This window comes from Plecotus auritus (assembly GCF_963455305.1).
Source record: "Plecotus auritus genome assembly, chromosome: 8".
In the NCBI taxonomy this organism is placed as follows: Eukaryota; Metazoa; Chordata; class Mammalia; order Chiroptera; family Vespertilionidae; genus Plecotus; species Plecotus auritus.
Genome location: NC_137782.1, coordinates 87,010,378 through 87,024,444, shown reverse-complemented (window position 1 = coordinate 87,024,444; position 14,067 = coordinate 87,010,378). Strand labels below are relative to the sequence as shown.

General features: G+C 44.2%; 1 protein-coding gene across 2 annotated transcripts in view; it reads left to right on the top strand.

Annotated features, from left to right (window-relative positions):
* Positions 1-14,067, top strand: part of ZNFX1 (zinc finger NFX1-type containing 1) — a 27,817-nt gene extending 13,750 nt beyond the window's left edge. For both annotated transcript variants that reach the window (XM_080682869.1, XM_080682868.1), the window contains 9 exons: positions 645-794; positions 2,204-2,318; positions 4,153-4,406; positions 5,835-5,974; positions 7,483-7,637; positions 8,021-8,166; positions 9,409-9,519; positions 9,851-9,946; positions 10,590-14,067. In XM_080682869.1, coding sequence (XP_080538995.1) covers positions 645-794; positions 2,204-2,318; positions 4,153-4,406; positions 5,835-5,974; positions 7,483-7,637; positions 8,021-8,166; positions 9,409-9,519; positions 9,851-9,946; positions 10,590-13,031 — 3,609 coding nt within the window. In that variant the 3' untranslated portion in view covers positions 13,032-14,067. The remainder of the gene's footprint in view (positions 1-644; positions 795-2,203; positions 2,319-4,152; positions 4,407-5,834; positions 5,975-7,482; positions 7,638-8,020; positions 8,167-9,408; positions 9,520-9,850; positions 9,947-10,589) is intronic.

Genomic DNA, 14,067 nt, shown 5'->3' with positions numbered 1-14,067 from the left:
AAAGGGGAACTAAACAACAAGATAGCATTGGCTTTCTGGGTAGACGGTCCAAGGCAGATAGAAGCTCCACAAAGCTATGAAGGACCCAAATTTATTCCAGCATTACATTCTGCTAATCCTGTGGTGTGACCTTTGCCCTTATAACCCGAGTTGCAGAAAGGGCAAAAACGGGAATGCTGCCCCCTCCCAACTCCTGCAAGGACCTCAGGCTGATTCCCCCAAACTACCCACAGCACTTTTACTTATAGCCTATTAACCATCTTCTAGCTGGTCAGCCATGTGCCCAACTAAAACTCTGAGTTTTTACTGTGGGAAAAAGAGAAGTCTCTATCACAGTATCCTTTGCCTATATTTCTAATGTATTTGTTGCCTTATTGATTGGTAGGAGTCTTTTAGACTGGCAGTCGCCAACCTTTCAGACTTCACAGACCACCAGTTGGTGACCGCTGTTTTAGACAATTTAGATACTAAACCTTTTGTTTTAAGACCACAGTAATGTGCTTTGGGAAATTGGTTTGTTGACTGACCTATTTATTTATTCTTTCTTCTTGCTGTTCCTGTCTTAGCTTTGTTTTCCCTCAAGGCAGGGACTGAGGTTGGGGGATGATACTTCCTTTTCATTTCTTTACCATTGTTCTTGGCAGATCATGACACAAATGAAGGAGTCAGAACAAGAGCTGCATGTAGGGGCCCGGACTCTGGAGTGTACCATGCGTGGCGTAGTACGGGAACAGTACCTGGAGAAGTACATTTCCTCCCAGCACTGGAAAAGCCTGATAAGTGGACCAATACAGGTAGGAGTCATCTTGGGGCGTACAAGCATCTGTCTTGACTCAGTACTTGGAAGGAGCCTTCAGCAGAAGCAGCAGTCCAAAGCATTAGCTGTTTGGTAATCTGATGCTGCCATGTTAGAAGTTTTGTTTCATGAGGAAAGACAGCTGAGTATACTAGTCAAGAACAAGACTGTGGAGCTAGCATTCTGGGTTGGAATCCTGGTTTTGCTCTGAGCAAGTTACTTGATTTTTCTGTGCCTGTTTCCTCATTTATAAAGTAGGGATAATGATATTAAATTGAACCATATGAAATTGCTATTTTGTAAATTTGACTTGCGAAAGTGGAGTTTCTTACAGGATTTTTATTTGGATAAACAAGTTAATACTTGTAGACCTCTTAATGAGTGTGCTATAAATACTTATTAAATGAAATATCGTAACAAGACAACCTAGCACGTACAGAGAGCCTGGGGTCAACAGACTTAAGTCACACAGACTGATTATATGACTTGGTCTCAGACAAGGATAATAATAATGCCTGCCTTCAAAAAATATCATGAGAAGTAACTAACACAATCTCTGTAAAGTGGCTGGCCAGGAGTCTAGTGAAATGGCACGTCTATTATTAATGGGTTGGTGAATTTCAGGGTTACAAACCCAAAAGCCTAAAGGAGTCCATTAGGTACTAAAAATGACTGAAGCAGATTAGATGTGAGACATTGGGAAATAGAGAGGACTATGGCAAACTGGAAAAGGGGTAGCAGCAACCCATTGCCAGCTCATTTGTTGCCATTTAGGAATGCAACCTCGTTGCTGCCATAGCTCCTGATTTTGTCAAGGGAGGCAGGAATTTTTTTTTTTTAATCATATATGAGGGTTTATTCCAGTATTCCTGGCAGTATGGGAAAGCAGCAGGTCATCCACAAAAATCTGCTCTGCAGCCCCCCATAAGCCAACTGCTTATATAGGGTAGGTCAGGGATTACATGGGGAAATAGGGATTACAGGAATGGGGAAGTAGGCAATGTGGGGTGGGACTCCATTGTTTGGGCAACAAGGTTATTAATCTTTCCATGATAATAGGCAGTTCTTCAATGAGAATGGACCAAATTCCAAAGTTGACTTCCAGGTCCAAGGTTGACTCCCAGGTCCTGGGGACATACAACTCCCTGCCAGGTCAGAATATCCTTTCTTTTGCCACAGCATGGATGGACCTGGAGAGTATTATGCTAAGTGAAATAAGCCATTCTAGAGGCCGGAAATTCTTATTTTCAAAATTCTATGCAAGTCATATTAAATGATCCAATTGCCCACAGTTGCCAATTTGTAGCCTCTGAATTTTAAGGAAATTACTTTTGATCCATCAAGGAGAACTTTCCTTCACACTGGTTGTCATAGAATTCTCATGACTGATCATTCTTCCTTCCTCAGGATAGTGAATGGGTTTGCTTCCAAGGCTGGAAGCATTCCATGATGCTGGAGTGGCTGGGTCTGGGTGTCGTTTCTTTCACCCAAAGTGTTGCTCCAGCGGGACCTGAAAATATAGGTAAGAAGTGCATGTCTACCTACAATCACATTGTAAGGTGGAATATGGTAAAGACCAGAAGAGCAGAACATAAAAATAATACCTAGGATATGTAAAGAGCTTTAATCAATCAGAAAAGAGAAATAATAGCTTAGTAGGAAAATAGATAAAACACTTTTAACAGACACATCACAAAATAGGAAATCCTAATAGTAAACATATGAGAGTTGCTCATTAGAAACTAGAGAAATTAAAACAACAATGAAGTATTATTATGCCACTAGTTTGGCAAAAATTTAAAAGTTGTATATAACCCCACATTGATAAGAATGTGAAGCAGTGGGAGCTCTGATACACTGTTAGTGGGGATAGTAGTCAGCACACCACTTTATGATAATGGAAAAACAAAGAACTCAAGTGTCTATCCACATTTGTACAATGGATGCTGCTGATCAATTATAGTCTGTTCAGATAGTGAAATGCTGTACAATAGTGAAAAGGAATTAGAGAATATATGGCAACATATGAATCTTAACATGCTGAATGAAAAAGGCAAGGGAAAAGATACAATATGATTTCAGTTAGTGCTCAAAAAAGTCAAGACTAGACAATATGTTATAGAGGTATATATATATATACATTATATGGGGTGGGGCAAAAGTATGTTTACAGTTGTGAGCACACAAAACACAGAGTTTATTCCTGTATTAAATTATTAATTATTGTATTACTTTCTGTATCAGTGGTTCTCAACCTTTCTAATGCCGCGACCCTTTAATACAGTTCCTCATGTTGTGGTGACCCCCAACCATAAAATTATTTTCATTGCTACTTCATAACTAATTTTGCTACTGTTATGAATCGTAATGTAAATATCTGTGTTTTCCGATGGTCTTAGGCGACCCTGCTAGCGGTTCTCAACCTGTGCACCCACAGGTTGAGAACTGCTGCTGTAGAGCCTAAGACCATCGGAAAACACTGATATTTACATTATGATTCATAACAGTAGCAAAATTAGTTACGAAGTAGCAATGAAAATAATTTTATGGTTGGGGGTCACCACAACATGAGGAACTGTATTAAAGGGTCGCGGCATTAGAAAGGTTGAGAACCACTGTTCTATATGAACAACTGTAAACCCACCTTTGCCTTTCCCTGTATGAGGCAAAGATTTTTCTTGTTGTTAACCATCACCTGAGGATATGTTTTCCATTGCTTGTCAGAGAGAATAGAAGGGATGTAGGGAGGGGGACAGAGAGAGAGAGAAACATTGATATGGACGTGCCTCACTGGGGGCTGGGGAGCAAACCCGCAATCCAGGTATGTGCCCTCGACTGGGAATCGAACCTGTGACCCTTTGGTGTGCAAGTTGATGCTCTAACCACTGAGCAAAACCAGCCAGGGCTAAAGATATCGTTTAAAGGAGAAAATGAGTATTATAAAATTGTAACAGCCCTGGCTGGTTTGGCTCAGTGGATAGAGCGTTGGCCTGCGGACTGAAGGGTCCTGGTTCAATTCTGGTCAAGAGCACATACCTGAGTTGCGGGCTCATTCCCCACCAGGGGGCATGCAGGAGGCAGCCGATCAAGGATTCTCTCTCATCATTGGTTTCTATCTCCCTCTCTCTTCCTCTCTGAAATCAATAAAAATATATTTTTAAAAAATTGTAACAAAAATATATTTAAGGAAACCTAAGTCTTCATCTCCTCTCATTCCTCCCAGTGTCCCTCCCTAAAGGTAACCACTTAAATTTCTTTGAGAATGTCTTCATCCATCTAAGCTCTTGTCGGTGCCCTCTTTCATCCTTTGGTTTCAGGAGGTCTTCATCCTTGTCCTGCCTGTTTTTCTCTCTTAGCCCAGGCAGAAGGGGATGAGGAGGAGGAGGAAGAAGGAGAAGAGGAGGGTTCTCTGATTGAGATCGCAGAGGAGGCTGACCTGATTCAAGCAGACCGGGTGATTGAGGAGGAAGAGGTGGTGAGACCCCGGCGGCGGAAGAAGGAAGAGAATGGGGCAGTCCAGGAATTGGCTAAATTGCTTCTGGCCACGAGGATAGAAAACAGTGGCCCTGGGACAGCAGCTGGGCAGGAGCAAGCCGCAGGAGAGTGGGAGGTAAACTCACTTCCCTTAAAGTCCTAACAATGGGAAATGGGAGTTCAGTTATTACTGCCTGGCAGGTGGGGGTTAGACTCTGCTGAAATAGGCCTGAGAACATCTGTTCTGATCAGAAAGGCAGCCCCTTTTTTTCACCCACTTTTATTACAGTGTATTCACCTCATCATCACAGTTAGCTGAATTTACCCCTTTTACAACCATACCCTAGTATAGGATAAATCTAATTCCCAAGAATATAAAGATTATGGCCCTTCAGAGGGGCCCTGGCAAGAAATACCAACTTATACAGGGAGGAGGTAGTCAAGTGCTTCCCTTGAACTTTCAGAAAAAATGCAGCACATATGGGTCAGATCAAATATGTATGGTCTTAGTGCTCGATGCTTCCATGGGTGTTCAAGTCTGAACATGCATTAAGATTTTAGAGGACTTAAGTAAAATGGAATGAAACAAGCCATACAGGGATAGAATACTTCACCCTGGAATTTGATATTTCTCTTAAAGCCAGAATAGTGTGAATACTCAGAAGCCCACTTATGGACTTTCCCTCTGCTCCTTACTTTGGTAGAACCCAGTGGTCCTCAAAATTTAGCATGCATTACTATGATAATAGAGGACTAGATATTCAAAATAACATTTTCTGAAACCTGTTGATTTAAAGGACTTTCAGGGGTAACTTTGGATGGAATTTTCATTAGTCTGATGGCTTTGAACCTGATCGCTTAGTTCAGTTCAACATCACTATATATAATGGGTGGAGTCATCATCCCAATAGTTTGAAATGTGGATTGGGCATCTCTCTGCCATGTGGCCTCAGGAGTTTGTTTGGTTTTGAAGTGGGACAAGGTCCATAATATTGTGACATTTGTCTCGCATGCCAGAGTCACATCCATGGGAGAGCACTTTCTCCTAAATGGTGCCTTTAACCCACTTCTTAAAGGCACTATCATATATGTATAGGAGGCTCTGTATAGTATTTAACAAGAAAGACTCATCTCCACTACTTTCATGACACAAGTTTTAGGAATGAGAAACAAACTGGTCAAAAGATGTTCAGTGAAACTGGTGCCAGCACTATTCTAAGTGCTTTCCATGTATTACTCCTTTAGTCAATCCAACAACTCTGTGACGAGGTACTATTCTATTCCCATTTTATAGAAGCGATGCTGAGGCTCATAGAGGTTCAGTAACTTACTTTAAGTCCAGCAACTAATAAGAGGTAGATGGGGCTTTGAATCCAGGCACATAGCTCCCAGAGTCCTCATTTAGCCACTCTGCAATGGAATATCTGTTGAGAGAGTGAAACACTTAAAGAAGTTAATCAGAGGGGGCAGCCTCTTTTTTTTATGTACTGTTACCCACACCTATGGCTTGGAACAGGGCCACCTCTGCTGTGATGGTGACTCTGGCTGGTATTGATGTCTATAGACGCAGCGTAGCCAGAAAAAGAAAATGAAGAAGAAAATGAAATATGAGCTTCGCAAACTGAACACCATGACTGAGGCTGAGGCCAATGAAATCCAGGATGTTTGGCAGCTGGACCTGAATTCTCGCTGGCAGCTTTATAGGTACTGTGCCCAACTCTCACCTCCCCCAGCCAGCCCATGTAATTTCCCCAGGAAATTCCTTTTCTTTCCTAGAATATAATGCCCCCAGACCTTCAACAATGTTAACTAATGATAGATTGAGCCACCCCACTGAGCTGAATGCTGGAGATGCAGCGATGAGACAAGACACTTGGCTCTATCTTCTCATGGAGTTTAGAGTCTATCCAAGGATACAAATCAGTTAATCCCACAAATAAAAAGTTACAAATGGACATTAAACACTTAAGAAAGAAAAGAGCTAGGGGTGCTAATAATATTATGTGAGATCTGGGCTGGTCTTAGGTTTTCAGGAAAATGACATTGGAGGCAAGATTTGAAAGAGGAGTAGGTATAAGGCCAATAGGGAAGTGGGAACAGATGATATTTTGGGGACCTCATGGATAAAGGTCTTGAGAAGGGAGGGAACATCTGTTTGAGAAATTGAGAAAGACAGCCAGCATGGCTGTGGCTTAGAGAAAGAAATGGAAAGTCAAGTCAAAGAGGTGGGCAGAGGCCTGACAATGCATGCCTCATAGGGCTAAGGTGAGGAGGAAGACTTCTATCTGAAGAGTATCAAAAATCAATTGGAAGATTTTTGTTCTTTTTTTTTAATATATTTTGATTTTTTTACAGAGAGGAAGGGAGAGGGATAGAGAGTTAGAAACATTGATGAGAGAGAAACATCAATCAGCTGGCTCCTGCACACCCCCTACTAGGGATGTGCCCACAACCAAGGTACATGCCCTTGTCCGGAATCAAACCTGGGACCCTTCAGTCCACAGGCCGATGCTTTATCCACTGAGCCAAACCAGTTAGGGCGATTTTTTTATTTTTTAGTTAACCCTCACTCGATATTTTTCCATTGCTTTTTGTGTGTGTGTGTTTTGTTTTTAGAGAGAGTGGAAGGAAGAGGAGAAAGAAACATCAGTGTGAGAGAGACACATCAATTGGTTGCCTCCCGCTTGTACCCCAACCAGGGCCAGGGATGAGTCTGCAACCGAGGCACATGCCCTTGACCGAGACTGAACCCAGGATCCTTCCTGATATATCCATTGAGCCAAACTGGCTAGGGCCCCATTGGAAGATTTTACAGCAGAGTAGTGACATGATCTGTTTTACTTGTAAAAGAAGACTGGAGAATTGGGGAGGGGAGAAGACTCAGCTAGGGATGGGGTAGGAAGAATTTGGAGAAATAATTCTTGAAATTTTTGAAGTCCCTCACTCTATTTCCAATATTTAACCTCCGTTCTTTATCCCACCTCCTTCTTTAGTTCCTGACTACTTAAATACACATCTCTACACATATTTTTGTTGGGCATTTTAGACGCTTGGGTCCATGCACATCTGGGTCTCTCCTTTCTCTCTATGGCCTGCCTGTAAGCTCCTCAGTAGTCTAGGTTCCACTTCAAACACAGGGCACACTAAAGGGAGTTATTCCACCTTCTCAAAGAGTATGCAGCCCCCTCTACCTAGTTCTTCACATTCTTCAGGCTGTGGCTACAGAAGTACCAGGCTGACACCCGCCGAAAGATCCTCAACTATGAGCACCACTACCGCACATCAGCAGAGAGAATGGCTGAGCTGAGACTCCAGGAAGACCTGCACATTCTGAAAGATGCCCAGGTCATAGGAATGACAACCACAGGTAAGAGAACTTGAGGAAATTTACCTGCTCCAGCCATTTCCTCCTGGTGCCAAGCTCCTATCAGATTATCTACGACAGGTAAAGGAAGCTTTTCTAGTAGGTTAGAGGAAAATACCATGAAAAGCTATTGAAAGCAAGCAAGCTGCATTTAAGGAACTGTGGGTGAAATTCACCTACTTGCTCCTCTTGCATTTAGAATCCCAACAATGACCAACATGGGTATAATGCTCTGGTGACCATCCAGCAACACTTGTTCTCTCATACAGTAGTCACCACAGCCCTGGATGAATGTAAGGGCTCAGTTGTCACGGACCCAGAAACCCAGTGGCCTGGTGGGTCCAGCACATCATCTCAGAGGAGCCTCTTTTTTCTCTTGAACTGAGGTGCTGCCAAATATCGCCAGATTCTGCAGAAGGTAGAGCCTCGGATTGTCATTGTGGAAGAGGCTGCTGAAGTCCTTGAGGCCCACACCATTGCCACATTGAGCAAGGCTTGCCAGCACCTTATTCTGATTGGGGACCACCAGCAGGTAGGGCAGTGGAATCCATCAGGAAGACACCCTGGCCTCTGCTTCGCCAGGTCTCAAGCCTCTAAATGGCTTTCTGTGATTCTTCTTCCCCTTACTTCTCAAGTTCAATCTAAGAGTATGTACTGTTAGATTTGTGGTATATTCTAGAGGAAGCACTCCATCCATTTCATCTGTTCCCTCTGCTTTTTATCCATCATGGCCTTTTTTTTTTTTTTTTTTTTTTTTTTTTTTTTTTTTTTTTTACTGGTTTCTGAGAGGAAGGAAGAGGGAGAGAGAGAGAAATAGAAACATCAATGATGAGAGAGAATCATTGATTGGCTGCCTCCTGCATGCCCCACACTGGGAATCAAGCCCACAACCCAGGCATGTGCCCTTGACTGGAACCAAGCCTGGGACCCTTCAGTCCGCAGGCTGATGCTCTATCCACTGAGCCAAACCAGCTAGGGCAGTCATCATGACCTTTTAAGCGGACTATTGTAATACCATATTTCCTGTCCCCATCCTTCCATTTTTGCCACCCTCTAACCCATTCTTAAAGCTGCTGTGAATTTTTATTTTTTTTAAAGTAAATCAGATCATGTCACTTCCAGCTCAAAACTCTCCTGTGGTTTCTCATTACATTTAATATAAAAATCAAGCTTCTTAAAGTGGCCTACAGCCTAACCAGTTTGGCTCAGTGGATAGAGCGTTGGCCTGCAGACTGAAAGGTCCCAGGTTCGATTCTGGTCAAGGGTATGTACCTTGGTTGTGGGCACATGCGCAGTAGGGGGTGTGCAGGAAGCAGTTGATAGATGTTTCTCTCATTGATGTTTCTAAACTCTCTATCCCTCTCCCTTAGTCTCTGTAAAAAATCAATAAAATATATTTTAAAAAAATAAAAATAAAGTGGCCTACAGTATTCTCACGGTTCAGCCTGCTTCTCTGAATTCACCTCATACCACCATCTCATTGTGTTCCCACTCCCTATCTGCTCCCTCTCATGGCTTGCTTTTCAAATGACTGGCAACCTCTTCTATTCTGACATCAACTCAAATGTCACTGTTCAGAGAGGCCTAGCTAAAGAACATGTAACCCTGGACACTCTGTCCTTCGTGGCCCTGGTCACTCTATCCTTAGCCTGCCAGCACCTGGAGCAGTGCCTGGCACATAGAAGGCACTTAAAAACATTTTATGGGTGGGTGGATGGATAGATGGATGAATATGTTTTCAGTAGAGAATTCTCAGCTATGTTTCTTTTTTCAGCTGCGTCCCAGTGCCAATGTGTATGATCTCGCCAAGAATTTCAACCTTGAGGTGTCCCTCTTTGAACGGCTGGTGAAAGTAAACATTCCCTTTGTCCGTCTGAATTACCAGGTGAGAAGCTGGGCCTCTGTTATGAATTGTCTAGGAGAAGGCTCCTGGAAGCCTGCCAACAGCCAGTAAGAAAGTTCTCATAAAAATAAAACTGCTTTAGTGATGAAATTACTCTCAAACTTATTTTGTTTTCCGTTTTAAAATATCGCAATCGCAAGATCAACCCATGTTGAGTGTGTGTTGGGTGAAGGAGCTATTTACATTCTGCTCTTTTCTCCCTATTCTTATTTTCAAATGTTACTTCCCCCAATTTTCCACCAGTAACCTAGTCTTTAGAAAACCATGCATTTATTCTCTGCCATGTCCTAATGTTGTACATGTCCTGTTTTAGCACCGCATGCGCCCTGAAATTGCCCGGCTTTTGACACCCCACATTTACCAGGATCTAGAGAATCATCCCTCTGTTCTCAAATATGAGAAGATTAAGGTGAGTCTATCCTACCTAATCTGCTGCTGTCAGTGACCTAGGAGGCTATATTTTCCTCAGGTTGAATAAGGGCTTTTAGAAGGGAATAGAGCCAGCTTTACAAAAAGTTGGTTTTTAAAAGGAGGAATATTATAGAATTGGAAAATATAGACCTAGGTATCCACCCCAGCTCTGCCAGTTAGTAGCTGTGTAACATTTTAGCAAGTTATATACCAATTCTGAATATTAGGGTCTTCTGTACAGGGAGACTGTCTGCTGCCTCATTACATTATTGGGTTGAAGGAGAGAAGATATGTAAAGCAATCAGCATACTAGAGTGCTCATAAATAATCTTCTCTCTCATCTTCATCATCATAGCAGCTGCTTATTCCCTGAACTATAATGGTGGGATTGTGGATGGCCATTATAAATATTAATATCAAATAAGTATCTTGAAAACTAAAATTAGGCATATATTCTTTATCCATTTCACTATTTGTCAATGCCCCCCAAAAAAACAGAGCACATGGTGACTACAGGGTTAAAGATTGTGTATACCAAGTATACAAAAGGCTTTCAGGGTCAATAGTCAACGAATGTGAAAATAGAAAGAGAAAACTGCCAGGAGAGAACTTTCTAACATGTCACTTTTTCTCCTTTCCAGGGGGTCGCTTCTAACCTTTTCTTTATAGAACACAACTTTCCTGAACAGGAAATCCAAGAAGGCAAAAGCCACCAAAACCAGCACGAGGCTCACTTTGTGGTGGAGCTGTGCAAGTACTTCCTGTGCCAGGAATACCTGCCCTCCCAGATCACCATCCTCACCACCTACACTGGGCAGCTATTCTGTCTGCGCAAACTCATGCCAGCTAAGACATTTGCTGGTGTCAAGGTACACGTGGTGGACAAATACCAAGGGGAAGAGAATGACATCATTATCCTCTCACTAGTGCGGAGCAACCAGGAAGGCAAGGTAGGTTTTCTCCAGATACCCAACCGCATCTGTGTGGCCTTGTCCCGTGCCAAGAAGGGGATGTACTGTATTGGAAACATGCAGATGCTGGCCAAAGTACCTTTGTGGAGCAAGATCATCCATACCCTTCGAGAGAATAATGAAATAGGCCAAGCACTCCAGCTGTGCTGCCAGAACCACCCTGATACACACACTTTAGTATCCAAAGCTTCTGACTTCCAAAAAGTTCCAGAAGGAGGCTGTAGTCTCCCCTGTGAGTTCCGACTGGGCTGTGGGCATGTCTGCACCCGTGCCTGCCACCCCTATGACTCCTTGCACAAGGAGTTCCAGTGTATGAAGCCATGCCAGAAGGTTATCTGCCAAGACGGGCATCGATGCCCCCTTGTTTGCTTCCAGGAATGTCAGCCTTGTCAGGTGAAGGTGCCCAAAATCATTCTTCGGTGTGGCCATGAACAAATGGTCCCTTGTTCCATGCCTGAGTCAGAATTCTGCTGCCAGGAGCCTTGCCCCAAAGTTCTGAAATGTGGGCATAGATGCAGCCACCCATGTGGTGAATTTTGTGTACAGTTGTGTTCAGAAATGGTCACCGTGAAACTCAAGTGTGGGCACAATCAACAGGTGAAGTGTGGTAATGTAGAAGACCTCAAGTATGGCCTACCAGTCAAGTGCACCACCAAGTGTGGCACCATCTTGGACTGTGGGCATCCTTGCCCTGGCTCCTGCCACAACTGCTTTGAAGGGCGCTTTCATGAGCGCTGTCAGCAGCCCTGCAAGCGACTGCTCATCTGTTCACACAAGTGCCAGGAGCCATGCATTGGTGAGTGCCCACCCTGCCAGCGGACCTGTCAGAACCGCTGTGTCCACAGCCAGTGCAAGAAGAAATGTGGGGAACTGTGTAGCCCCTGCGTGGAACCCTGTGTTTGGCGCTGCCAACATTACAAGTGCACCAAACTCTGCTGTGAGCCCTGCAACCGACCCCCATGCTATGTGCCTTGCACTAAGCTGCTGGCTTGTGGCCACCCCTGCATTGGTTTGTGTGGAGAGCCGTGTCCTAAGAAGTGCCGTGTCTGCCACCAGGAGGAAGTCACCCAAATTTTCTTTGGCTTTGAGGATGAGCCTGATGCCCGCTTTGTGCAGCTGGAAGACTGTAACCACATGTTTGAGGTTCAAGCCCTGGATCGCTACATGAATGAGCAGAAGGATGATGAAGTTGCCATCAGATTGAAAGTCTGCCCTATCTGCCAGGTGCCCATTCGCAAAAACCTGAGGTATGGAACCAGCATCAAACAGCGGCTGGAAGAGATTGAAATAGTCAAAGAAAAGATCCAGGGCTCAGCAGGGGAAATTGCAACCAGCCGGGAACGACTTCAGGCCCTGCTGGAGAGGAAGAGCCTCCTTCAGCAGCTGCTTCCCGAAGACTTCCTGATGTTGGTGGAGAAGCTGGCCCAGAAAAATCTGTCAGTGAAGGACTTGAGCCTTGTTGAAAATTCCATCAGCTTCTATGACCACTTGGCTGGACTGTTGGATTCCCTGAAAAAGGTGCATTCCTCAGAACAAAGAAAAGTGAGGACTCGACTAGAACAGGTCCATGAGTGGCTAGCCAAGAAGCGTTTGAGCTTCACAAGCCAGGAATTGGATGACCTCCAAAGTGAAATCCAGAGGCTCACATACCTGGTGAACCTCCTGGCCCGCTGCAAGATGGCAGAGGGGAAAGTGAGCAGTACCGTAGCAGAAGAGATCTGGAGTGTCCGCAAGATCCTTGAGGGAACATGTAAGTTCACCCAGGATGATGAACACCTTGTGCAGAAAAAAATGGAAGCTCTGAAAGCCACCCTTCCCTGCTCTGGCCTAGGCATCTCAGAGAAAGAGCGTGTACAGATCATCAAAGCCATGGGTTTTCCTCGTGGCCACTGGTTCAAGTGTCCCAATGGCCACATCTATGTGATTGGCGATTGTGGGGGAGCCATGCAGAGGGGCACGTGTCCTGAATGTAAGGAAGTGATTGGGGGCATAAATCATACTCTGGAAAGGAGTAACCAGCTTGCTTCTGAGATGGATGGAGCCGAGCATCCTGCCTGGTCTGACACGGCCAACAACCTGATGAACTTTGAGGAGATCCAGAGGATGATGTAGGAAGATGGCACACTGCTGCCTTTTGCCCTGGCCACTGTGAGGCTGGGGTTAGCTCCCTTATGAAGGAACTGAAGTTTGTATTTTATTGTCCTTTACTTTTAGCACCTACTTAAGGATCCACTTTTAGGGCTTTCCCACATTTTTTCCTAGATTAACCCCTGCGCTAGAGCAAGCACTTTACCTCCAGAACTGAGAGCAAACTTAACAGATTTCTCTTTTCCTCTACTGCAAGTTAGTGGACAGACTCCCTGGAGCATATTTGGGGCTTCCACCTAGGGTACATAGTGGCCTCTCTGGCTCCTGACTCAGTCAGATGTTTTTTCTGCAGTGTTCCAGGGGCACAGAGTGTACACTCAGTGAAGCAGACTCTAAGTGCCAGGCCTTAACTTGCAGACTAACTTTTATTCTAATAAACAGAGGCCCAGAGTTCTTTATGAACTGCTTATTCTTTCAAGGAGCACAAGAATTCCTCCTGCCCTTCTCAGGCACCCTCACTCCAAGAGTTGGAGGCATGCGATAAGACAAAGACTTCACTGACTAATGCTGACCCAGTTACATATTCACTGAGTTGGAAAAGTGTGACTACCCACAGCTGGGGGCTTGTTCAAGCAGGCCAGGCTAACTAAGGAGGGATCCCTTTCCTGTGACTTGCGCTTTGGGATGGTGGAAGTTTCTTTGCCTGTACCAGGAAAGGTTCGGTAGCAGTGCTGGTTCCCCAGGGTCCACAGTGTAACTAAGTTCACATTTGGTACCAGCACCTATCCAAAGTGTAGCCTTTCATACCAACACCTTCTATTGCAGCTTTTGCCTGAGCAGGGTTAGCATGCCAGCAGCTTCTGCAGGCCCCAGACCCATGTCAAAAACCAGCCCCCCAGGCTTGCCCTCTGCATACATATTCCCTCAGTCTAATGTTCCCTAGAACTGACACTTAGGCATCTCAGGTCTTTCTACATCTCTTTCCTATGTATGCATTTCCTTTTTTGTCTTTACTATGCACTTTAGCCTAAATCTAATTAATAAAAACGATTGCAAGAGA